Raw genomic sequence first — 26,593 nt, forward strand, 5'->3', positions numbered from 1 at the left:
TATATATATTTATATATCATATATATATATATATATATATATATATATATATATATATATATATATATATATATATATCGACATTAAAAAAAGTTTAACTTCCACCAAATAACACCATTTTTCTCTTATTGTATCTGTTCAAAGTACTTCGAATTTTATATTAACATACCCCATAGATATTGTCGTTTTAGAACTGATAAATTAAGTAAAAATGTTCGAAAACCGGATACGTTGCGTCTTAAATCAAACGAAACATTCATAGGAGATTTCATTCAATTGTAGTTGATGACTGACAGTGATATACAACCGCATTTGATGTTGCTCTAGCCACGAAATCCGCGAATACTTATTAAACATGAGACTGATTCGAAGGAGAGTTTGGTTCCTTCACCATATAACCCAAACCTGGCGCCGTCAGAGAATTGTTAATATTAAACCCAATAATATTCAGCTGGTATTATTTAGAGAATGTCTGATGATGTTACGGTCGTTTGTTTTCTCGCTAGACAGGCATCCGCAATAATAAAGGAATTTCGATCTTTTGTGCAATTTACCGTTTTCAGTTTCCGAAGGCTTTGTGCGTTCCCCAGAACGCCTAATATTCGTAACGATTCGATTCATAAATTAATAGATGAATATTATGGCTAATAATAGATGGATCTAATTCGATTTTATCGCAGTTGAGAACGGTCGAAATGGACCACTGGGCCACACGGTACCCCGCGACATGGATTTTGTTAATTTTTATTCTGGCTCTGTTGCAGCGGATGCCGCGTTTCTAAAAATATTTCGTCCTTACGAGGTTAGATTGACATTACATAGCCGTAATATATTTTTCTCCCTCATTTCGAACGGATATTTTCCCATAATAAAGTGTTATTGTACATTGTTGAATTGTTTTCAATGACGCCGCATAGGACATCATAAAAAAACAATTAATAGATGTTATTGTTTTCTATGGAGCGTGGCATAATTACACAAATTGTCCTCCATTCTTCCAACCGTCCCGGCTGTGCATATTTGTGTGTGTGTGTGTGTGTGTGTGTGTGTGCAAAGGAATCACACAAAATCTCCGAAACACATAAACGTTCTAGACAGGCGGTCGTTTCATTCACGCCAATTTGATATGGTACGCAATTCAAACATCCATGAAATTAAATAAAAAATTACTTTTGATGCTCTACACGTTCTATTTCTGGTATATATTAACCAACAATCAGCAAATATTCGTAAAAATACGTTAATTCCGTAAGCCGAAAATTATTTTGTTCCCAAACAGATATAATAACAAGAACGAAACTACTTTTTCACATAGTTCTGATAATATATTCACGACAAAAAACGTTACGAAACTGATGTTAGTTTCCTCCCAGATTAATATATAGGATTTTTCTCGTCGATCTCTAACGTGGCATATCAATTGAAAGGTATCCGCCCTGACACATAGATGGCGCCACTAGAATTAAATCCATATGTTTTTTAGTTATCCCTAACCCTCAAAAGATGCGTGTATAAATTTGACAGCTGTCGGGTCATTAATTTGTGAATTATAGCATTTTGAGTGAAACAACTTTTTTTATTGTGAAAAAAATGGATAAAAAGGAATTTCGTGTGTTGATAAAATATTGCTCTTTGAAGGGAAAAAATACAGTTGAAGCAAAACTTGGCTTGATGCAGAGTTTCCGGACACTGCCCCAGAAAAATCAACCATCAAAGATTGGTATGCTAAGTTTAGACTTGGTGAAATGAGCACCGGAGACGGCGAACGCATTGGACGCCCAAAAGAGGTTGTTACCGACGAAAACATTTAAAAAATCCACAAAATGATTTTGAATGACCATAAATTGAAATTGAATGAAATAGAAGACACTCTAAAGATATCAACTGAACGTGTACATCGTATCATTCACGAATATTTGGATATGAGAAAGCATTTTGTAAAGTGTGTGCCACTCAAGCTCACTTTTGGCCAAAAACGACGGCGAGTTGATGATTAGGATCAGTATTTGAAGGTGATCAAGCATAATAAACCCGAGTTTTTGCGTCGATATGTGATAAAGGATGAAACATGGCTCCATCATTTCACTCCGAAGTCCAAGACAGTCATCCGAGTGGACTGTACACGATGAACCCACTCCAAAGCGTGGGAACACGCAACAGTCGCCTGGCAAGGTTATGGCATCTGTATTTTGGGAAGGGCCTGGAATAATTTTCATTGAGTACCTTGAAATAGGAAGGACATCAAGAGCGATTATTACATAGCGTTAGCGCATTTGAAGAAAAACAAAGTGCTGCTTCACCAAGACAATGCACCGTGTTACAAGTCAATGAAAACGCTGGCAAAAATCCATGAATTAGGCTTCGAATTGCTTCCTCATCCATCGTATTCTTCAGATCTGGCCCCCAGCGACTATTTCCTGTTCTCAGATCTCAAAAGAATGCTCGCTGGAAGGAAATTTTCGTCGAATGAAAAGGTGATCGACGAAACTGATACCTATTTTGAAGCACAGGACAAATCGTACTACAAAAATGGTATCGAAAAAGTTAGAGGGTCGCTATAATCAGTGTATCACCCTTGAAGTGAATTATATTGAACAAAAAAATAATTTTGTCAAAAAAATGTGTTTTACTATGGTATGCCGGGGACTTTTCAATTGACCTGTTATATTTACACGTTAGCTATAAGAGGAAAATCAACACTTATAAAACCGAAAATATTTTCTTGCCAACCTTTATTTAATACATAATGATCAATACCAAAGTTACCTTGCAATCAATTTTATGTATAATAAACATAGATTTATAAAACCGCAATTATTTTGTTGGCTAGCTCTAATAAGCATGTATTCGCGAGAAATTAAAAATTAAATTTTTTTTTAGATTTTTATTTAAAATTTTTATCAATATTTAAAATGTCTGTCCTACCATTTAAACGTATATACTGAGAAAAAAAAGGAATTTCTTGTATTCCAAACCAACATATATATGTTATTTAAAACTGTTATTATGAAGTCATTTTATATATCATGATGCGCATACAATAGCCATAAACACATGTGAGTCTATAAAAAGCCAAAATATTATTATGACACGCTGGTTAAATAATAATGAGGCGAACCTAATAAAAAAATTCGTAAGATTCCCCAATAAATCGCTTTTTTAACAGTCACAGTTGAATTTAACTATTTTTTTAATGTATTTTTAAATTTTAATTTAATCTAATTTATTTGTTTCAGAGGCGTGTTCGTCGCGCAGCACACCCAAACCCCGCCCCCCGGCGCCCACGCCACGCCCAAATATAACATTCCTTACTTACGAATGCCCCCCCGCTTATGCCGCCTGGTTTTGTCTGAACGGAGCCACCTGCTTCACAGTCAAGATCGGGGACAGTTTGCTTTACAATTGCATGTAAGTGTTTTGTCTCTTGTTTTCGATTTCGGCAACGAAAACTGACTCTCGATCTTTCCTTTCCTTTGTTACAGGTGTGCGGAGGGTTATCAAGGATCCCGTTGTGAATACAAGGATCTTGACGGCTCATATATGCGTAAGTATCTTTATATCAAATTATTACTATTTGCCAAAAAGAAATAAATTGATGAGGATTACGTTATTACTCAGACGTCTCCGGATTTGGCGTATGCGCATATTGAGCTCCATTTAATTTTAAATATAAACAAATTTGATAAATAATTGGTTTAATGTTGAAACTATATATGAGGGAAATAAACATTGAAACCACATTTTTTGTTGTAACACATTTTATCTAAAAAATTATTGAATGAAATTACATCAAATCCAGGCAATATAGTTAAAACCAAATGAAAAAGCCACCACTATATATGAAAGCAGTGAATTCTCCTAACGATCTCCAAATATGATCAACTATGATCGCTACTATTCTTGATCCACAAACCCCATTAATGAATTGACTACCTCGAGCTTTTGATTAACGTATTGTCATTTACTAGCCTAAAATGAATGGATTATTGTACTTTTAAGCTGAAAGAACACATTAGTCAATACATCAGTATTTTTACAAAACTACAATTTATTTACTTATACTGTTATATAATAGTGCACTGTATTTTCCTTGGCATTAGATCATGAGGGTGTCGTTGATAGTTTTATATTTTGTTTATTTGATCCAGATCTACTTTTGTTAGAAAATTTAATTATTTCATAGTATCGCTGTACACTGTTCTTACATCTTAGAAAAATGCTGTCAAATTTCTTCTCTGAATTTCACATTCTTCGACTGTCACTCTAGATAAATTCTAGCTACATCTTACGTATAAAATAAAATTTAAATCATTACTAAAATATATTATATTTAAAGTAAATATCAAATTATATGTATTTATGTTAGAACACCAAGAATAACACAACAATTTAATTATTATTACTATATATCTTGATCGACTCTACCGATTGACTCGAAAAAAAGTACGGCTATTAGAAAAGGAAGACAATATAGTTTATTGTTTTCTATAGTCTATTCTATGAAGGATAGTGCGCATGCGCCACAACCGGAGATGACTGAGGAGTAATGTATCGTAAATTGATGAGAGAAATGTACTTCAACAAAAAACGTGGATTACTTTTCCACTCACGGTATTTATACTCATTTTATTTTTTCTGTTCCAGCGTCCCAACGGCGATTCATGCTCGAAACTGCTTCAATAGCAGGAGGCGCGACAATTGCCGTGTTTTCCGCCGTCATTCTTTGTCTTGCCGCATACCTAAGATGGCGCCGGAGAAAGAAGAACGCCTCCACCGATCAAGTCGACGGCATGCCTCACCCTCGCCCGCAGCCCGTGTTCGGCGTGAGACATGCCCAAGGTCACAACTTGGTACCCATACGGGGAGACAGCCTGAGCCCCCTCCGGATGACTTCGATACCCAACCACGGGACGTCCAACGTCGATTCACTGCACCCGCACGAACCCAACTTGACACCGTTCGTACGAACCCACGTTCAAAGCGCTATCGAGGATAACTGCACCCAAGATGGTACTTCTCTACCTCAGGACCGGGGGGACCATCCCGCGGCTTTGCCCAGGGAGGCCCCGCCCTGGAGTGGCTTAAAATGATATTGAAAGCGACGGCCCGATTATTCTTTGAATACGTCTCGAAGGCGACAAAAAAATTACCATGCTTCTGTCTCGTTTAAAAAAAATTCACAACATTTTCATGATAACAGATTAACTTAGGTGTGTTTCAGTACTAATTACGTAGCATTAACACATTTATCATACTAGAAATATTACCTGAAAAAAATTATCACGCTTTTCATGCTTTCAAAGAATAGTCGAGTACGTAGAAAATAAAAGAACAATTCTGCTTAGTGATATTAGCACATTGTTATATGCAGCTTTGCTATTATAATTTTACCTTTTAGCCAATAAAACGTTGTCAATCCCGTTGGCAATTTTCCACTTTGTCTTTACTGTATTACAAGTAAACAAATTACGAAATATTTGTAACGTAATATTTGTAAGTTTTAATTTATTTATATGAATCTTTATCCTTTTATACACGCCCTCCTCTCTCTCTCTCTCTCTCTCTCTCTCTCTGTCTACCCTTTTCCGCCCCCCTAGCCCCCCAAGAATTTTAAATTACTCTTCAAAAACAAAAGTGTTGTCCAGGATAACTAGCATGCTAGATTATTTTATTCTGACAGGTTGGCGGATCAATCTAGCTGCAAAGAGACCATGTACGTGCATTTTACAACAAAAAAATGATCTATCAGAATGAAATAGATGGTATGTGATGTCATGTCTCGGTCCTTGACAAAAACCTCGAAATTCTAGTACTAGGTTTTTCGTACAGCGGAAAATGTATAGTAAGTCTGATAAATGTAAGGCTGAAATAATAAATAATAAGTTATTAAATTCTGTATATATGTACCAAATTTTGGGATATTTTTAAATGAATATATATATGTAGTATATATATATTCGTATTGGAAATATCTTTTTAATCAAACTTATATAAAAATATTCAACAAAATTTGAAAAAAAAATCGCACGTTTTAACCAAAACAAACCGAATCTCTATGGACTTGTTCATAGGTCCATTCTAGTTGTACATTGTAAATGTAATGTCCTCCAATATATTCTGATCTGATAAAAATAGCCCCTCAAAACCTGGCACAGTTTACCGATATCGTCGTTTTTTTTTCTCAAAATTTGTTGAATATTTGTAGGAGAGTTCTTTCTTGGTGTAAAAATCTTTTGTTACATTCCTGGATGCAGTTATGAATGGAAGTATGAGGCCTCGCTATTACTTTGTTGATTGTTAACTTGTTATATTCAACTATTTTTGCATTATGTAACCGTAGCCATTTTTTTAGAATTTGTATTTGGACGGAAATAAAAAAAAAACGAAACAAAACAAAATCAAAAAACCTTCGGTCGTCCGAGAGTTTCTGGAAAAGTCTAAAAACTTGGCGGTGAAATATTTTTTGTTGTAAAAATGTAGATATGCAGTAATTTTATAAATCCTTTCCGATGGTAGATGCCTGTAAACATTTTACGATATTGGCAATAACATTCATTAATTTAAAATAGTTATTTAAATAATATATAATAATTTAAGCACCAGGTTCCTAAAACGAATATTTTTTAGAAAATTACAGCTCCATTCTCTATATACACTTAAAACAACCATACCAAAAATGCAAATATTTAACCCGTTATATAAATATATATATAATATATATCCCACTCCTAGCTAAAGACGATTTTAGCTAACTAGAGAATAGACATTTGGGTTCTTAATGTGTAATTTTGTCAGTATTCTTACACGTGTTCACTTATTTATTTTCTCCCTGTTCTTATTTTTTTCTTTGTAGAAATATTTGTACTTTTGGTATTTCGTCTCATATTATTTTATGTATAAATTATATTTGCCTAAACCAAAGCCCATAAGTATTTTAAATCGAAAATCTAGTTTTACGGGGGGACACGCGTAGGAATTATCCGTGGATATTTTTAATGAGCACGAAAAACCAAAGGCTCCGTAGTTCAAAGAGATCCCCCTAGTAAGACTGGTAAAAAAAAATTAGAAAAAAAAACCACGCTGCGTACCACTTTAAATATAAATTATTTCAAGTATTAATAATAATATTAATATATTTAATTACACTGTTATTTTTATATCTAAGTTATTTTACATCCCGGATGTAGTTTTTAACTTAAACAATGCAGCTGTTTTTATTATGTTCCCCGATATTATTTTTTTTGTAAATATTACTTCCCTAAAATGTTAGAATACTTGTTTATTATTTTCGCAGTAATTTGTAATATTTAAATTAAAAAGGTAATACAAATGAAATGGTTATTTTATTTTAATAAGACTATTCAAATCATATCCTGAATTATCAAATAGAAACAAACTCAAAAAAAATTCTAAATTTAGAGAATAGGACTATTTAAAAAAAACTATAAAAAAGCAAGATGATGTCTGGACTAGAAATGATAAAAGTACTGACACAAGGCCGTCCTGATTTTCAATAACCCGATAAATGACTGTAGGTAGTGTGACAATTTCATAAATTATGGAAAACAGTAGAACTGGCTGGTTATTTTACTTTAAATATAACCGTTAAAAAATTTATTCACATCGTATCCTGAAATATCCATGACCTTACTAAAAAAAATAAAATCAACAAGTCCTGAATAATTTGAAGAACAATCAATAGCACACAAAAAACCATAGGACTATTTAAAAAATTTGCTATAAAATGCAAGATGATGTCTGGATTGGAAACGATAGGAATATTGTCACAAGGCCGTCCTGATTTTCAATAACCCGATAAATGACTGTAGATAGTGTGACAATTTCATAAATTATGGAAAACAGTAGAACTGGCTGGTTATTTTACTTTAAATATAACCGTTAAAAAATTTATTCACATCGTATCCTGAAATATCCATGACCTTACTAAAAAAAATAAAATCAACAAGTCCTGAATAATTTGAAGAACAATCAATAGCACACAAAAAACCATAGGACTATTTAAAAAATTTGCTATAAAATGCAAGATGATGTCTGGATTGGAAACGATAGGAATATTGTCACAAGGCCGTCCTGATTTTCAATAACCCGATAAATGACTGTAGATAGTGTGACAATTTCATAAATTATGGAAAACAGTAGAACTGGCTGGTTATTTTACTTTAAATATAACCGTTAAAAAATTTATTCACATCGTATCCTGAAATATCCATGACCTTACTAAAAAAAATAAAATCAACAAGTCCTGAATAATTTGAGGAACAATCAATAGCACACAAAAAACCATAGGACTATTTAAAAAAATGCTATAAAATGCAAGATGATGTCTGGATTGGAAACTATAGAAATATTGTCACAAGGCCGTCCTGATTTTCAATAACCCGATAAATGACTGTAGACACGGCGTGACAGTTCCATAAATTATGAAAAACAGTAGAACTGGCTGGTTATTTTACTTTAAATAAAACCTTTAAAAATGTATTCATATCGTATCCTGAAATATCCATGACCTTACTAAAAAAAAGAAATAAAATCAACAAGTCCTGAAGAATTTGAGGAACAATCAATGGCACACAAAAAACCATAGGACTATTTTAAAAAATGCTATAAAATAGCAAGATGATGTCTGGATTGGAAACGATAGAAATATTGTCACAAGGCCGTCTTGATTTTCAATAACCCGATAAATGACTGCAGACACGGCGTGACAGTTCCATAAATTATGAAAAACAGTATTACTGGCTGGTTATTTTACTTTAAATAAAACCTTTAAAAATGTATTCATGTCGTATCCTGAAATATCCATGACCTTCCTAAAACAAAGAAATAAAATCAACAAGTCCTGAAGAATTTGAAGAACAATCAATAGCACACAAAAAACCATAGGACTATTTAAAAAAATGCCATAAAATAGCAAGATGATGTCTGGATTGGAAACGATAGAAATATTGTCACAAGGCCGTCCTGATTTTCAATAACCCGATAAATGACTGTAGACACGGCGTGACAGTTCCATAAATTATGAAAAACAGTAGAACTGGCTGGTTATTTTACTTTAAATAAAACCTTTAAAAATGTATTCATATCGTATCCTGAAATATCCATGACCTTCCTAAAAAAAGAAATAAAATCAACAAGTCCTGAAGAATTTGAGGAACAATCAATGGCACACAAAAAACCATAGGACTATTTTAAAAAATGCTATAAAATAGCAAGATGATGTCTGGATTGGAAACGATAGAAATATTGTCACAAGGCCGTCTTGATTTTCAATAACCCGATAAATGACTGCAGACACGGCGTGACAGTTCCATAAATTATGAAAAACAGTAGAACTGGCTGGTTATTTTACTTTAAATAAAACCTTTAAAAATGTATTCATGTCGTATCCTGAAATATCCATGACCTTACTAAAAAAAAAGAAATAAAATCAACAAGTCCTGAAGAATTTGAGGAACAATCAATAGCACACAAAAAACCATAGGACTATTTAAAAAAATGCTATAAAAGAGCAAGATGATGTCTGGATTGGAAACGATAGAAATATTGTCACAAGGCCGTACTGATTTTCAATAACCCGATAAATGACTGTAGACACGGCGTGACAGTTCCATAAATTATGAAAAACAGTAGAACTGGCTGGTTATTTTACTTTAAATAAAACCTTTAAAAATGTATTCATATCGTATCCTGAAATATCCATGACCTTCCTAAAAAAAGAAATAAAATCAACAAGTCCTGGACCCCAAAAAATTGATAGCATAAACAAATAACAATTTGAAAATATAAAGAAGAATCAATAGCACACAAAAAAATCACAGGATTATTAAAAAAAAAAGCAAGATGATGTCTGGACTAGAAACAATAGAAAACCTGTCACAAGGCCGTCCTGATTTTCAATAACCGGATAACTGGCTAGAGACAGTGTGATAATTTCACAAAACAAAACATATATTATGGAAAACAGTAGAACAAGGAATCTCTGTTCAGATATAATTTTACTTGGTACTATTTAGGAACTTTAATTAAAATATCTTATGTTTTCAATCATTTATTTATATATAAATATATAATAAATTTAAATATATCAACTATTTAAAACCATAATAGATCTCTTGAGCTTTTCTCTTTTTCGTCGCTTTTTCTCCCCTTTCCTCCTCGCAACAGTGGCATCCCTAAATAACATCAAACCCTCTCTGGATTCTATTTCGCCTTGAAGGAATTGCAAACCGTAATAGTTGTACCCTATTAAATCCTGCACCACAAGAAATATTTGATGGAAAAACTAACAAAGAAAAAAACAAAATGTTGACTTACCCTAAGATCATTTACTTTTTCCTGCATAATTTTCTCGAGCTTCTTTAGCGTTGATATCAACAATTTATTGGCTACGATAGGAGCATGATGTAACCTTAACAAAAACATCGCTACTTTGCATCCAAGTTCGGTGCAATCACCCCTTTGTATCAAGTTCGGTAACATCGTCAATATTTCACATACCGAATTAAATGGTAGAATCAGTAAGGCTTCTTCCAAGTCACTGTAAAAATAAAAATAATACATTAGTTAAAAAGTGTGCGAATGGTAGAGGAACAGAGAATGTTTACCTTGCTCTTATTCTTTTTATCGTTTCTAAAAGAAAATCCCCTGGTGTTGAAACACCAAATGCTTGCATTAATAGAGGTGGCAGTGGAGGTGCAAGGGTTTGCGTTGAGGCAGCTTGTAATGCTTCATATTCTGCTAACTGCTCTCTGTATTTCTCATTAACTTCCAGACATTCCAGTATACTTTCAGCCTTAATGATAATGATCACAAACAAATAATTATAAAACAATGATGGAATAAATAAAAGACATACCGCTTTCTCGCTGCCAACTGTTTTTTTACTGGGAAGATTCAATCCAGGTTGCCCAGGTACTACAGCTTGATCTCCAGTAGCTAATTGTTCTTGCTGTTCTCTTTCTTCCTCTTCTTCATCTTGAAGAACAACAATTTGATCAGATTTCTCGTAAAGCCTTAAGACTTTATCAGAGCCACAAGAAACTACATATTTTCCATTGGGACTAACAGACAAAGAAAATGCTTCCCCTATATGACCCTAAAATGAAAAGTATATGAATCTCGATCGGTCTTTCAACTAAAATTATCTTACCGGCAATGTTATAATTTTATTATAGGAATCAGCGTCCCACTCCTTAACTTTGCCATCTTTGCCACAGGTGAAAAAATAGTGTGTATTCTTGACAAACTGTAGTCCTGTAACAGTGTCATCGTGTGCGAAAATACTTTTATGGCAATCACCAAAGTCCATTCCCCAAATTTTGATGTTACGATCACCAGAACCTGTCACGATTAATGTAGAATCGCTCGATATATCCATACATTGTACTGGTAACTTATGTCCATATAAAGATAGATAAAACTAAAACAAATGTATTTTATTAAATGACAATTATCATTTAATATTTTTTAATACTCACCTTCAAAGTATCAACAAAGAAAATTTTGACAGTAGAATCCAACAAGGCCACCGCGATAAACTTTCCATTTGGTGACAATCTCACACATAAAACACTATTATCTAATTTAAGGGTCTGTTTATGCACCAATGATAATATTCTGATTTTTGTTTCACTCTTCTCATCAACTATTAAATCAAACTGCCAAAACTTCACTGTCTGATCTCCACCTCCAGTCACACAACCACTCTGCAATTAAATAAACATTTTCTCAATATTTGTGTGGCCAATCTCGATCGGATATAAAAGTCAAAATTATGTCGTATAAAATTTCAACGCTCATGTGATTTAGTTGTAAACAGGGTGGATTATTGTTTATTTATCAATGGACAATTAGTTTTATATTTATAGGTTAAAACGTTGACTTATTTTTGATAGACCTAATAACTTGTGATTGAAAAATTAGAAAAACAAAGAAACATAAAAATAAACTTACCATATTAGGTGTTATAACAATGGACCTTAGTTCTTTTGTGTGCGCTGGAATTTCTTCTAATATATCACCAACAACAATATCGACTATTAACAAACGACCATCTTTTAAGCCTACTAATATATGCTTATCTCCAGGAACAAATACGAGACTCATGACATAGCTGTAAATAATGTAAATGAAAACTTTAATACCAAACAAAAAATCAAGTTTACGTTTTCTTACCCAGTTTCAACTGTTTTTAGGCAAGTTTGAGATGGCATATTCCAAAGTTTTACGCTATCACTACTACCAGATACTAACGTGACACTCTCATTACTGAATGCTACACAATGGGTATCAGTGTGGTGTCCTTGATTTAGTATGCTTCTTAAACACTGACCCTCCGAATTCTAAAATAAAGACCATTAAAATAATTTTTTTTAAATAAGACTTCAAAGCCATTTTACCTTGACAGTGGTTTGAAGATTATGTAGTTGAACGGAGTTATTGCCTAAATTTACAGCGACTCTTAATTCTCCACCATTACCCAATACTAAATCTAAACTTTTTGGCTTTGAATTCAGCTTTATAGAAGAAAGCCTCTTCACTTCATCTTTTAAACTTAACTCCAAAGCCGTATTTGTCTCGATTTCTTCTGAATCCATTTCCATTTTTCTGAGATAAATTTAAAAAGTATATTAAGAGATCTTTCTTAAATTAATGAAACCTTACTTCTTTTTTTCTTTTTTAATGCGTTTATTAAGCCTTGTTCTAGCCTCATCCTCTGTGCAAAAGTAAAATAATTCAATCTGTTTATCTGTACCATGACATGCCAATACTTGTCCAGTGGCATCGGCGACCAAAGAAACAACCCTTCCTTGTCCTCCTCTTAATAACGTGCCTGTTTTTAAACATTGCAATGGATGCTACAATTTTTAATACATAATTAAAAAAATAAATCACTTAAATATAATATTGCACTTACTGTAGTATCATCTCCGTCTTCTAAAGTAGTCAATTCAAGAGTATTAGTTAGGTGATCTACTGTAGTTTTTACATTTTCCAAATTACGTAGTGATAACCTGTATACTCTTAATTCATTATCACCACAACCAGTAACCAAATACTGATCATTTCTTAAAAGTGACAAACCCCACACCTTAAAATATTTTAGCATCATAAATAAATATCAGATTATTAAAAGTAAATTACCTCTGTTTGATATCCTGTTAATGTTTTAAAACAATGTTGGGTGTTTAAATCCCAAAATTTAACGAAACAATCCTTTGAAGTTGATATAAGTACATTTTCTTTCAACATAAAGGCAATTTTTGTAATAGGGCCTTTATGACCTGTAAACCTATAAAGGCCAGTTTCAGCTACTGTGTCCCAAACTATAATATCTGTATCCTGAAAAGAATCGTGTTGAGTTGTCAGGTTATAATTATAATATTTGAAATTTACTTTGCCTCCAGAAGCTAACTTATGTCCAAAATTATCATAACACAATGTGGTAACCTCTGATCGATGTCCAGAAAATATACTAATAACCTCTGCTGACTTTAAGTCATAAACAGTAATATTTCCATCTGAATAACCAGCTGCTAAATTTCTAACATTTGGACTTGCCGCAATAGCTGTAACAGCAGCTTTCTCACCAGGTAAAACTTGAGCCTTAAAAAAATTTGTTTAAATAAAAGTAGATATGAATAATAGCTTAATTACTTTTTCACCAATTCGCAAGTCCCATATAATTATATGTTCAGATGCCCCAACAGCTATAAATCTTCCTATTTGTCCTTGTAAAACTATAAACACTGCATTGCAATTGGCACTGCTAATAATATTAAAATTTCCTGCGGGAATATATCGCAAATAATCCTTAGTTAAACCCATTTTTGACTTTACTCGTGAAGCATGTTAACCAAAATAAACTTTAGTTTGACCTAACCTCTTTAACATTTTAAAATAAGAAAAGTTCTTCATAGTTACCGCCTATATCTTCTTCTTTTCTAAACCGCTTATATTATTTTATGTCCATGTTTAAGAATTTTTAACTAACAGGAAGACATAAGTAAAAAGGATATATATTATATATATTTATAATAAATACATTCTTATTTATTATTAATATATGACATGTTTTTGATAACTTATGCAATAATGGATATAAATATTTCTCCAATTTTTGAATTTCCCACCTATTATTCTGTCATACTTCAAAACTCAACAAGTGCATTGTGGGAATAATGAATGGTGGTCAGTTTTTGCTGGTGAAAAATAATTTTCTGTGTCTTTCTTAGCAAAATATACATTTTTAAGTAGGAATAACGATTGAGTAGGACGACTCTTGTGATACTTTTTCATTATTTTGAGGATTTTTTTCATTGGATTATGTTATGAATCATCGATAATTATTGGACTAGTTAACAGAGGTCAAATGAACCTAACCCATCAAAAAAGAACGTATATCTGAACGATTTTTAGAAAATCTTATTTAGAAACGTATGTATTTTTAAAAATAATTTTATTTTTAGATTATTTAAAGTCTATGTTTATAGCAAAGTTCTATTTTTATAATATTTTAAACTTTTTAATGTAAATGCATTGTTATTTAGATAAAATGCTAACATATTTTGATTCTCCATTTCTAAGGATTATTTATGTTTATTTTGTTTTAATTGGTTTGAGTATTGACTTAATTAAGATAATTAGGCTAGTTTAATATTTTTAATTTAAAAGTTTAGTTACTTTAATAGTTTTATTTTAGTGATCAAAATGTTTTGGAAATACAATACAACTTCTTCTGCTCAAATTGACTCTCTTCTATCAAAAGAGGTTAGTACTAATAATTAGCAGGATAGTTATAAAATATTAATTCTGTTTATTTTATAGGATGTCAGTCTCAATGAAGTCATGGATTCCGAAGAAATTATTAATGAATGCAGGGGACAAAACAAAAATTTAATAGATTTGTTAGTATAATATATTTTGTTGTATTATATTTATATTACATATTGATTTTAGTTTGTTAAGACCTGAAGTTATTACTGAATTAGTAACACTAACAACCAAGGAACCATCTATTGAGTTAAACGAGAAAACAAGGTTTAAGTACCCAAATATTGCTAGTGAATTGTTAACTTGTGATGTCCCAGCTATAAATGAGCGTTTAGCTGGTGATAAAAGGTACATCAGTTAACACTTGAGTACTTTTTTTATAATTGTGATATAACCGAATTTTTTGATTTTAGGCTTTTAGAGATATTATATACCTTTTTGGAAAATGAATCCCCCTTAAACCCACTTTTGGCTTCCTATTTTAGTAAAATAATGGGTGCCCTTATAGCAAAGAAGACTGAGCAGGTGAGTCATTTCCATTTTTAGTATTTTCTAATTCTTTCCATTAAATTATTTGCTTTCATATTTATATGCAGATTATTTTTTTATAACATTATTTAAAAGGATATATTTTGAAATTGAATTGTTATATAGCAAAAAAGTATATGTTTATTTTATTTTTTTAACTTTATTTTATCTAATAAAGAAGTATTAAATGATAATGCTTTTGTGTAATAAATAAAAAAATTAATTTTATTTTTGGATTACCTTGAATTTATAGTAATAGGTTCATATCTTCTTTGATATTAGTATTATGCTACTTAAGTTTTTTTTTATTTATGATTGGTTCAGTGTGGTTTATAATAATATAAAAATAATTTATTTACCGCAATTAATTGGTTCTATTGCTATTATAACTTAAAGTGTTTTAGAAATATCATTGGTATATGATGTTGTTACGGTTGAGTTCTTTTATATTACTATATTGTCTCTCTAATTATACAGTATATATTTTTTATTTTTTTATTTTTTTTTTCGATTCAAAATATATCCTTTGAAATGAACACATTCAGATATGGGGTTGATTTTGAATTCATATATTTGTTTTTTAAACCAACAACAACCCTATGTTACACTTCTCATTTAAATAAATCTGTAATGTGTTATATGTGTTTTAGAACTGTTGCATTGTATAATTTTTTTTAACTATTACTTGATAATAGTTCTAGAACAAAATAATGCCTTATTTATTTCTCGATCATTCCTTTTCATGAGCTTTCCATGTTGTGTGTAAAAATATTTAAATAGTAAAGCATAACTATAACTGGATTTTTTCTTCCTTCCGTCCTTTCTTTCCGTGTGTCCCTTTCCCGACACTCCTTACTGGAATTTGTCTAACACATTTCAAAAATTAATTTCAATCTGTTCATTATTTTATTTCAATAATTATTTTACTTTACTCTTACTTGGTGACCTGATTATCGCCGAATAATTTTCTCGTCTTAATTATGCCATCTTTCTAAAAATCGATATTCTCTTTTACACGACTCGTTCCTCGCGATAACCCGCTAATACCTTTTTGTTCCTTGTACCCTAGAACTGGTTATCCTATCAGTTCACTTGCTTACAGGTCCTAGACTTTTTAAAAGCTAGGGACACGTTTTTGCCTCTGTTGATAAAACACTTAGGAACTTCTGCTATTATGGATCTCATGCTCAAGTTAATGACACAAGTGGAAGGACCTGAAATGAGACAAAATATATTAAATGTAAGTAACTGTAGGTTAGTGTTCAACATGGTGGTGGCTAGATAAGATCAATATTATTAGAACAATTATAAAAAAATTATCTGATTAACATTGGGACGTTGAGTAAGTTCACGTGGTTCATAGAATTGTTCACGCAATGGATAAATATTTTTTTATGGTGTTAACCGTGTTTAATCTCGTACAAATGGGGAGAAATTTTGCTGAACAACTTGTTAAACAAAGAAAAAAGACTACAGGTGAATATATAATTCCCAGGCGTTTCAAAAGCGATTGTTTTGAAAATAAAATGTTCCTTTGGTCAGATCAGCTGGGTGTAGAATATTATGAGCTAACTAAAGCGACAAAACCATTGAAGATATCGGATTATTGAGGAGTATCTGGAGGAAAAGTCTGTTTAGAGACCTTTAAAATTAAGTTCTAAAAACTTTTCCGAAAAGTGAATTTGCGTGGGTTAGCTAACATGGTAAAGATATCAAAAGAACGTGTTGGTTTTATATTGCATGAGCATTTGACTATGAGAAAGCTCTGGACAAACTGGGTGCCGCGTTTGCTCACTGTTTACCTAAAACATGAACGTGTTGATGATTCTGAGCAGAAACAAACCGGATATGTGAAATGGATATGGATTGCGTCGATATGTGACAATAGATTCACTCCAGAATCAAAACGATCGTCATCTGAGTGGATAGCAACTGGTGACAGGCCTATTTTAACGCAAAAGATAGATCGTTCTACAAAAGTTGATTGAAATGTTGGAGCGACGCTGGAATGATTGTGTGGCTTTTGATGGAGATTACGTTGATGAATAACAGCAACCAACCATGGCAACAGATCTCAAGCAGATGACAAAATGCAGATGTACTAACGGTTAAACTTCTTCAACTTAAGTTAAACAAATTAATACTGAATTATTTGTGGTATTATAGGTCAGTGAAACAGTAATAACTTATTCAAAGTCCCAATATATTATAATTTTAATAACTATGATATCATTATTCATATGTTTTAAATTTACGTAAATCCACGATGTTAAATAAGTTCGGTTTATGATTGTTTACCATCTCACTACAGTCGAATTCAATTTTCAGTGGTTAGATAGTCAAGAAATAATTCAGAAGCTGGTCTCGCTGCTGAACCCCCAGGTCGAGAAGGAAAGACACGATAACGTTGCTCAACTTTTTTGTGATTTCATAAGGATCGCGCGCGAGAACCAGAGGAACACGTCCGAACGGCCGGATCCCGACCCGTTACTGAACACATTGGAATCGTGAGATTGGCGGCAGGGTTCTCTGTTAATTACCGATATATTTTCGATGGGTCTTTCAGGTCGGACACCGTTTCCTTGATACTGAGTCAGATTTTCGACGGGGAGAAGTGCGAGAGCTCCATCGTCGGCGGTATCCAAGTGCTTTTAGCTTTGTTAGACGTTAATCAATCCAGGTAACTGTGGTCGATCTCGTGGTCGTGCATTCCGTATAAGTATAACCCGTCGTTGTTTTTCTAGCATTGCCAAATATAGTGCAGCTAGTATCTATAATTCCAGTATAAACGACGAATCCATGGACGTCGAGCAGAAACAGAGAATCGTAATTGTCGTTACGGAAGCGATATGTAGCCGGTTAAAGGATTTTCATGACCTGTTAAAAAACCCTCCGAAAGTAATCAACCGCAACCATACAAATAGTACGAAAAGATTAGTGATCGATATCTCTTCATTCCAGCAAACTTCCATTGTTACAACTGCTGGACAGTTGGAACCTCCATTAGGAAATACCAGGCTTCAAGTGATACGTCTGTTGGCAGCAATCATTCCATCTAATCACACTAGACTATACGACGAACTAAAGGCTTTATCCACATTTCCAGTATTGTTAGATCTGTTTTTTGTTTATCCTTGGAACAACTTCCTCCACACCCAGGTGGAGAATTGCATTCTCGCCGGTTTAAAAGCCTCGGTCAACATCGAGTCCACGGAAACAACTCCATCATCTTTTTGCAAACACGTAGGTTTACGGGTAGTTTATTGGTTTTTCGTTTTAATCACTCGTAAACTTTTAGTTATTAGAGGAGTGTGACGTAATAGAACTGATATTGGATGCTTGGAAAGAAAATGATGCCCAACAGTAAGTAGGAGATTATTAATTATTGATTGAGCGATTATTATCGTTCAGTGTTATTTCAGGCAAGATGGCAAATGTATTAGACAGGGTTACATGGGCCACTTAATAAGCATAATGAACAAGTTCTTAGAGTTATGTAGTACGACGTCTTTAGGTCAATATTTTAAAGACTTGAAACCAGAGACTGCCAAGAATCTAGAAACTTTCAAAGATACAACTCTCGCTGCCGTCAATGCCGACCAAGAAAAATTATTGGTAAGTCGATTAAGTGGGATAATATATCCATCCGCAGAATATTTATTACTATTCTTTACTTAGGCCGGCGTCCATCCGAACATTTCTCTTGAAAATAGCGATGAATTCGGCGAAGCGCCCTATTCCCAGTCCAACATCATGCAGCAACAAGTAAAATTAAGGTCGGTCCTAAGGTAGATAGGAATTTATTTTACCTTTTCCAGATTTATTCGCAGTATCAGATGCAGCATCTCAGATCGCAGTATATTGACGTGTACAGCGGTGTTAATGATGACGCTTTCAATGACGGGGATACGTTACAGTAAGTGTAATAACAGCTTTTTATATTATTCATTTACGCCAATATAAACAAATGCAGGCAATCATACAAACTAAGTAGGCCATGTATCTTTTTATTTTGAGTGAAGAATTTTAAATTTTAAGATAATTCTAAAGATGTGTTGCTTCTGGTAAATTTTAATCAAAACTTAATAATCAATTTGTTGTGTTAACGCTTAAGAAAATATACTGTAGCCCGTTCAAAATAACAGAGAACTCACGTCATCAAAATTAGTGTCGTCGTATCAACTTTGTCTTAGTTAATTTTCTGTCTTGAGAAATAATCTGTTTCTGATTCTGACTATTTATTGACTTTGGCATCTTTAATAAGAGTAATAATGAATATTCAGCAGCGATTTGAAGTGTATCAAGACAAAACAAGCGCTAAAACAACTGTAGGAATGTTCGTCTGGTCGGTCGGTCGGAATGTGTGGCTGTCGATGCGATTGTTTCTCCGAACACTCACTAATAATTTTGTGGAAGGAATTCGCACGGGAACTGAAAACACTGGTTGAATAAAAACTTGTGTATTGTCTTATTAAATAATACATGTGGTCGACGGGAGAATTGACAGGATATTAGGTTAAGTAAAGGAAGTACGGTAGCTCTGTGGAAGTGGTACTGTTACAAGGGATTGTAGCGGTCGCTACACAATGTTTGTCAGTTTATAATTTATAATTATCATTGTTTATATTTTGAAGAATTTTGTGAACATTTGGCAACCAGGCGAATTTTAATAAGCCGATTTCATCACATGTCTGAACGCATCAGACAACATTGTGTCTAGTTTTAAAATTGTGATGACGTGAGCCTTTGCTGCTGTTTTGTACCGATCTGCGGGTTGACGTTTTCATCAAGTAAATATCTTTGTAGAACAATAGATAATCCATCGGATATCAATTTCGATCTGTCCGAAAACGACGTGGTGCAGAGAGACGACATATTCAAACAGGTGTGCGCCCAAAACATAAACACCCTGTACGATGGCGACGAGCAAATTATCGACGAGAAGGATCACACGTTTCAAACGGTTATTGAGAAACAGGGTGATCAGAACGAAGAAATGTACAGTAGCGATAGTGACGATGGCAGCCCATCTGGTGACGATAACATGGACGTTGACCGTAAGTTATCTGTTTATTAATCTTTGAAATCGATACCATTCATGTACATAGACTTAAGCTAACTTGTAGTATTGCAAAAATAGCATAAATGATTATTTGAAATAATTTAATTCAACAAAACAATCACCATCGAAAGGAACAACTTGGTGTCTCTGTAAAGAGTGTCGTTTTCCCTTTTTTCTCATAGGAAGGAATATCAATTAAACCTGATGATAACTTATTTTTAAGCATGGTCTTCTCCAAAACCTGATCCCTGGAACACTTTGGCAAACGCTACAGAGAACTCGTCTTCCAATTGGGCTGACTTCAGCACCGCCTTCGTAGACGTTTCCGCATTCGCTAGCTTCAACAAAGACGCCAAAGAATGTAGCGTAAGGCGGATATATTAACGATGTTTGATATATTTAAATAAACCTAAACGCATTTTTTAATTAGATGAACGAACAAACAGAATCGCCGCCAGTTCTTCAAAATAGCGAAAGTTCCAACGATCCCGATGGTTCTCCGAGCGTTAACAGGTCTGCTTCTGGAGATCACAAATTCGAGGCAGAAGCGAAGCCTCAGGAGGGTGAAAAGAGTCAAACAACTGGGTAAGTTCAATTTGGGCAGTCGTTTGTTGTTCTTATTGTGGATTAGAAGATTATATGTGTGCTTTTTTAAATGCTTCCAAACTTCATTTAACTCGATTGTCAAATGCTTACAGTGACCTGATTTTGCATTTGTTTACTCATACAGTGAAATATAAAGATGTTCAAAGAATATTACACCTGAAATTTAGTTTTGCCCATTTTTCGGGCAATTAACATAATTCCTCTACATAGAAATTTGCATACACCAAAATCGATATTGTTAAAATAAGTTAAGTGTTCTTCTGGAGAATAAAATCAAAACTTCTGATTGTTGAAATATTTTCCTAACATAGGGAAATATTACTGGAGATGGCAACAGTGGTTCATCGCTTAATTCCAAAATGAGGCAATATTTCTTTAAAATAGGGAAATATCAGTGGAAATGGCAACGATGGTTCATTATTTATTTCCTAGCAACACAGGAATATTTCACTAAAATATAGAAATATCGATGTAGATTGCAACAATAGTTTATTATTTCCTAATTGTGATAATATTTCATTAGAATTGAAAAATGTCGGATAATATTGCAAAAAAGTTCATTTTTTATTTCATTAAGATTGGAAAATGTGATTGAAGATGGCAACAATGATTTATTAATTATTCCTTAAACATTAAACTTATTCATTTCCCTGAATTAGGGAAATATCAATGGAAATGGTAACGATAGTTCATTATTTATTTCCTAAAAATAGGCATATTTCATTAAAATAAGGAAATCTCACTGAAAATTGCGGCAATAATCTATTAATTACTCCCTAGTTGTGATATTTCACTAAAATAAAAAAAAAGTTCGCATTAGATTGCAACAATGCTTTATTAATGGTTCATTATTTATTTCTTAAAAGTAGGCATATTTGACTAAAATAGGGAAATATCACTGAAAATTATAACGGTATTTTATTATTTATTCCCTAATTGTGATAATATTTCACTAAACTAGAAAATATATCGCATTAGATGGCAATAATACTTTATTAATGGTTCCTTAAACCTGACAATATTTCTCTAAATTAGTGAAATATCAATGGAAATGGCAACGATGGTTCATTCTATATTTCCTAAAAATAGGGAATTATCAGTAAAGGTGGCAACGATGCTTTATTAATTATTCCGTAAAGGTGTTATTTTCTGTTTCGAGAATGTAGGGAAATATGAATAGAAATGGCAACGGCGGTTCATTGTATTATGTCATTTTCGCCCAATAGATTGTTTGAAGGTGACTTGCCCAAACCCGAGGAGAAGCAGCAGAATAACGCGGAGGCGGTTCAAGCGGATAATACGGAGAAAGTGTGAGAAATACTTAAACTAAAATTCCCTAACATATCAAACTAGGGGACACTAAGAACAAAATTATGGGGATACGTGAGTATAGATGTACATACAAACAATAGTATTAAATTTTATAACTGTAACTACCCATATATTTTTAAATGGGCAACACTTTTGTATTGGACAGCAAGGAGAGAAATTTAGAACAATAAATGCTGCCTTTTAACAATAGTGGGTTGATAAAACTGATCGAGATATAATTATATCCACACACACACACACATTCAAACAGTTTTAGGTTGATGCATTTCAAATTAACCCAATCAAAACAAAACCGATATGAAATTAATCGCTATTAATATTGATATCTATTTTCTAACGTAATTACTGTCTAAATATAATTTTAGGAATCAGTTGGATATACCTTAATTTGAAATGGATTTATCGATATAATACGGCAAGGGGTTGATTTATTTTTTTATCGATACGCATTATAATTCTTGTGAAGCTTTAAAGACACTAATTCGAACAATCGCATCGTTGTCATTTAAGAAATTATATACATATACTTATATAGTGATAGATAAACGAGGAATTGCTTGAGAAAAATTAAGGAGCAGGATTTTACGCGCGGACCCCATAAGAAAATCATTTTATTTACTCTTTATATCCCAATCTGTGATTTCTTTCCGTTGTAAATAATTTAAACTTAATGATGTATGATTGCACAAGTTTCGTAGTTATAATTTTCACTTCACTATTGTTTTCTGGTAGTCGTTTTATACAGGGTTACCACCGAAATGGACGTTGTTGTTCCGATGGGGTAGACTTTAGAAATTAGTCAATTGTCGAGAGGATGCGTAGCCTGCTATTTCTCTGGTCGCCCTGTATAATGATTTTTATTAAATACATTATTCAATTAGCAATATTGTAAAACTATATTTTGTAACATAAGGTATTAATTTATTCCTTATTTCCTCTAGATAATGTTCGTTTAAGTTTATATATAATCTGCTAAATGATCTATATAAATTTACGAGGAAGATTGATGATGCATTTCTTATTTATCCCTGTCGGTCATTTTATCTAGCTTCTGACTTTGCTAGTGATATATAGTTGACGCAATCAGTGAACCACTTCCTCCTAGATTTTTATAGGAACGTAATATTAATATTTCTACTCCAAATTAAAGAAAAAAAAACAATTTATTGCGAGAAACAAGTGCAATAAATCGATGAAACAATTGCTCATATTTAAAACGTTTTAGTTAGATAAATTCGATAGTTACCAAACGAGGGGTGTTGAAAGTAACGTTTCAGTAAGGATAAATGATAATTTTTGCCAAGTAGATAAAGGATTTGCTCGAATCCGATTCGAAACAGCGAAAATATGAACAATTATTTCACGGCTTAGACCAAGATTACGTACAGAGTCGTTGAAAAAACACCAAATACCTAAGGCCTAGTCACAGAAGTCGGGTGTTATATATTAACATTGTTTTCTTTTACGCTCTGTAGGTTTTTTTGGGCAGGAATTACATGAGAGACAAAATTAGAGATACTTATGTGATATAAATAAAAGAATAATCCCATCGTGTGTATCTAGAACATTAATTGTGCCTGTAAAAAAAAATATGAATCAAGAAAAACCAAAAATTGTATAGACATTGTATTCATCGAAACTACAGAAAAATATATATCTGTTAATATATACAGGGTGATTGAAAGAAGCTTCGAGGTTATATTTGCTACACTTGTGTTTGGTTTACATATCATAGGGTCTTTCTCATCTCGGTTTCCATTTTCGATAATCTTGCCGCCGCGGCTTTCGAAACGTTTTAGATGCCAAATTATCGCGTCACCCTGTTCAGAAGCAAGCTACTTAAGGTGATATGTTCCGTCTTACTTAAAAACAAAAACGAATCGTTTTTAGTCATTTCTATTTTGTTTTCTTCTAAAAATCGTGTAATATATAGTACAAAACAATGTTTTTAGCGTAACCAAAATTCCTATGTTCCGTCAGTTTGTATATTTTTTGTCCGACGTTATTTTTTTACGTTAAGTCATTCAACTACAGGGTTCTATCGAGTATTATCGTCGACCGGATTACGTTACGATAAAATGATCGGTGTTTCCAGGCCGTCTTTGATCGAACGATCACTCTCACCCGCCAGCGTTTTTCTGTTGATTTTGTTGAGCCGTCGATCCACATTTACCGATAGGAAATGTCTGATAGACTCTGTATGAGGTGATCACAAACTATAAACTGTGATTATAGATTGTGGCTGAAAATTGTTATACGTGGCACACATTCTAGTGTTTTTTACTTAATAAAAAAGATGTACCCCATTTTCGGAGGTCAGGTTAAAGGTTTAGATGCGTCTCGGCGTTGGCCGTTTTTTATACAAATTAACAGCTAGTTAGTTACCGCCACCTTAGCCTGCGATGAAAATGGAGTGATAGGAGTGTACACTTCTCATAAACAGTGCCTAGGTATTATTGTACATTTTTTAAACGTTCACATACCGTTAATTTAATAAAAATATTTCCTTGTCCCTAAATCAGTTTCAATAAAATATTTAATTTGAACCAGTGCTTTTTTTTATACCACCTACCCATCAGAACGAAACTGCCTTAACACGTTCAATGCTTTCAAGGATACAATCCGTCGACAAAACGGTCAGAGTACTTTAAACGAATCGGATAGATTATTATGTAATAAGATACTTCAGTTTTAAGAGTCTAAAAATTAACTGATGTATTGGAAGAAATTATAAACGAAAAGATCTGGGAGACTATTATGCTAAATTACAAAAAAACCAAAAAACTTAAACATTCTATCAACAACCTAAATTGTAATTACAGAGAACGTTATAATTCACAAAATCTAATCTGAATAGTTGAATATTTTTATTTATTACTAGCGACCCGCCCCGGCTTCGCACGGGTGCAATGCTGATACTAAATTAAATACACTACAGAAAAAATATGAACGTTGTATATAAAAACATAGCGGCCCGCTCCGACTTTGCACGGGCATAAAATATATATGCCTATGTCACTCAATGAAAACATGATTAAAATCGATCCAGTATTTTTGGTTCATTCATTACTGCCCTTGGCCTGCACGCATTAAATTTGGAGTAAAACAATTCCTTTTCCCCTATACTTACTATGAAGATTCCTGCTATCTTTGGAATATCTAAATTCATACAATTTTTATTACACTACACATTTTTAAACGCAAATTTTAAATTTGTAATATCTCCGAAAATATTTGTTTAATTTACATGCTGTAAGGAACCATATTAATCTATATTAATTGCGCACTGTATTTAAGGTACTTAATTCGATAAGGATTAATGCCGTATTGCTTAAAATAGCTTCGTAAATAAGCCATTTTCTCACGTAAAAAGTAAACAATAAAAATGGTTAATGTGGGTTATCCCTAAAAGATAAACATATACCATCGGGGACTTTTTTGTAGACCTTTTTATGGTGTACAATACTGTAGTACATTAATTTGATCTAACTCGTAGGGTTAGGCAGCGTTTTTGCTAATTGCTAAATAAGCCTAAAAAAATAGGTTAATTTACGACATCACGTTAGAAACCTCTAAAATTAGCAATGTTGCCTTAGTATATTATGCATGTATTATACATATAAACCTTCCTCTTGAATCACTCTATCTATTGAAAAAAACCGCATCAAAATCCGTTGCGTAGTTTTAAAGATTTAAGCGCACATAGGGATATAGGGACAGAAAAGGCGACTTTGTTTTATACTATGTAGTGATAATTAACGACCGGTGGTCTTATTTAGATACCGATATAAGATAGATTTTAAGACGAGTTCGCAGTATTTTGCTAATAATTCAAGTTCAATTCATTTAGATCTGAAAACAGGAATAACATACTATGCTAATTTCACTGATTTTCGTTATAAATATTAGGAAAGTGTAATTATTTGTAGACTGATATTTGCACCTCGAATGGGTTTTAGGAATAAAACAAGAATATGGCTCAAAATAATTTTATTACAAAAAGTATGGATTTAGTTTTAAAATCAATCAATCGATTCTATCGAATAAAAAATAAATTAGACTTATAAATATTTATAACTTAACATTATAAATAATCTATCAATTTATTTAGCTCTTTAGTTTTAAATTTAAAATAAATATAACATCACAGGAAAACATTTTTAATTTGACATTTAAATCTTATTTAGCAGTATACTAATAATTCAACAATCAAAGGAATAGTGCAACATTTTACTTATACAAATTATAATAGAATTAACTCTATATATATAA

At 32.7% G+C, this 26,593-nt stretch overlaps 3 protein-coding genes across 8 annotated transcripts in view; 2 read left to right on the forward strand and 1 right to left on the reverse strand.

Moving 5' to 3' along the window:
* The window catches only part of LOC143198116 (uncharacterized), a 317,200-nt gene extending 309,865 nt beyond the window's left edge, over window positions 1–7,335 (forward strand). For 2 of the 3 annotated variants that reach the window (XM_076407133.1, XM_076407132.1), the window contains exons 5-7: window positions 3,237–3,408; window positions 3,483–3,544; window positions 4,645–5,781. In XM_076407133.1, the coding sequence (XP_076263248.1) occupies window positions 3,237–3,408; window positions 3,483–3,544; window positions 4,645–5,090 (680 nt within the window). In that variant the 3' untranslated portion in view covers window positions 5,091–5,781. Of the gene's footprint in view, window positions 1–3,236; window positions 3,409–3,482; window positions 3,545–4,644 lie in introns of all 3 variants that reach the window. The other variant, XM_076407131.1, reaches the window with a different exon arrangement.
* A 2,721-nt stretch (window positions 7,336–10,056) lies between these two features.
* Window positions 10,057–13,917, reverse strand: LOC143198106 (WD repeat-containing protein 3). The gene is made up of 14 exons (XM_076407105.1): window positions 13,678–13,917; window positions 13,417–13,626; window positions 13,165–13,362; window positions 12,938–13,111; window positions 12,685–12,878; window positions 12,420–12,627; window positions 12,196–12,362; window positions 11,974–12,133; window positions 11,499–11,726; window positions 11,171–11,440; window positions 10,877–11,116; window positions 10,626–10,813; window positions 10,336–10,558; window positions 10,057–10,273 (listed from the first exon to the last, which is right to left on the reverse strand). The coding sequence occupies exons 1-14, from the start codon at window positions 13,846–13,848 to the stop codon at window positions 10,106–10,108; spliced, it is 2,799 nt and encodes a 932-aa protein (XP_076263220.1). The 5' UTR covers window positions 13,849–13,917; the 3' UTR covers window positions 10,057–10,105.
* Window positions 13,918–14,166: 249 nt separating this feature from the next.
* fmt (phosphatase 6 regulatory subunit 1-like protein fmt) lies at window positions 14,167–24,867 on the forward strand. Of its 4 annotated transcripts, none has more exons than XM_076407108.1 (18): window positions 14,167–14,457; window positions 14,723–14,790; window positions 14,848–14,927; window positions 14,980–15,141; window positions 15,207–15,318; window positions 16,391–16,561; window positions 17,650–17,828; window positions 17,888–18,001; window positions 18,066–18,219; window positions 18,283–18,564; window positions 18,620–18,684; window positions 18,744–18,936; window positions 19,000–19,086; window positions 19,140–19,237; window positions 20,128–20,378; window positions 20,607–20,749; window positions 20,814–20,968; window positions 22,216–24,867. In XM_076407108.1, exons 2-18 carry the CDS (start codon window positions 14,731–14,733, stop codon window positions 22,301–22,303), a joined length of 2,394 nt encoding a protein of 797 aa, XP_076263223.1. In that variant the 5' UTR covers window positions 14,167–14,457; window positions 14,723–14,730; the 3' UTR covers window positions 22,304–24,867. The 4 variants fall into 4 exon arrangements, with proteins under 4 accessions (XP_076263223.1, XP_076263224.1, XP_076263225.1 ...); XM_076407109.1 differs by having other exon boundaries at window positions 19,152–19,237; XM_076407110.1 differs by having other exon boundaries at window positions 16,424–16,561.
* Window positions 24,868–26,593: the final 1,726 nt, after the last annotated feature.

Source organism: Rhynchophorus ferrugineus, unplaced genomic scaffold, assembly GCF_030347505.1.
Source record: "Rhynchophorus ferrugineus isolate W39M unplaced genomic scaffold, kcgeb_rfMv2 rfM6, whole genome shotgun sequence".
NCBI classification, from domain to species: domain Eukaryota; kingdom Metazoa; phylum Arthropoda; class Insecta; order Coleoptera; family Curculionidae; genus Rhynchophorus; species Rhynchophorus ferrugineus.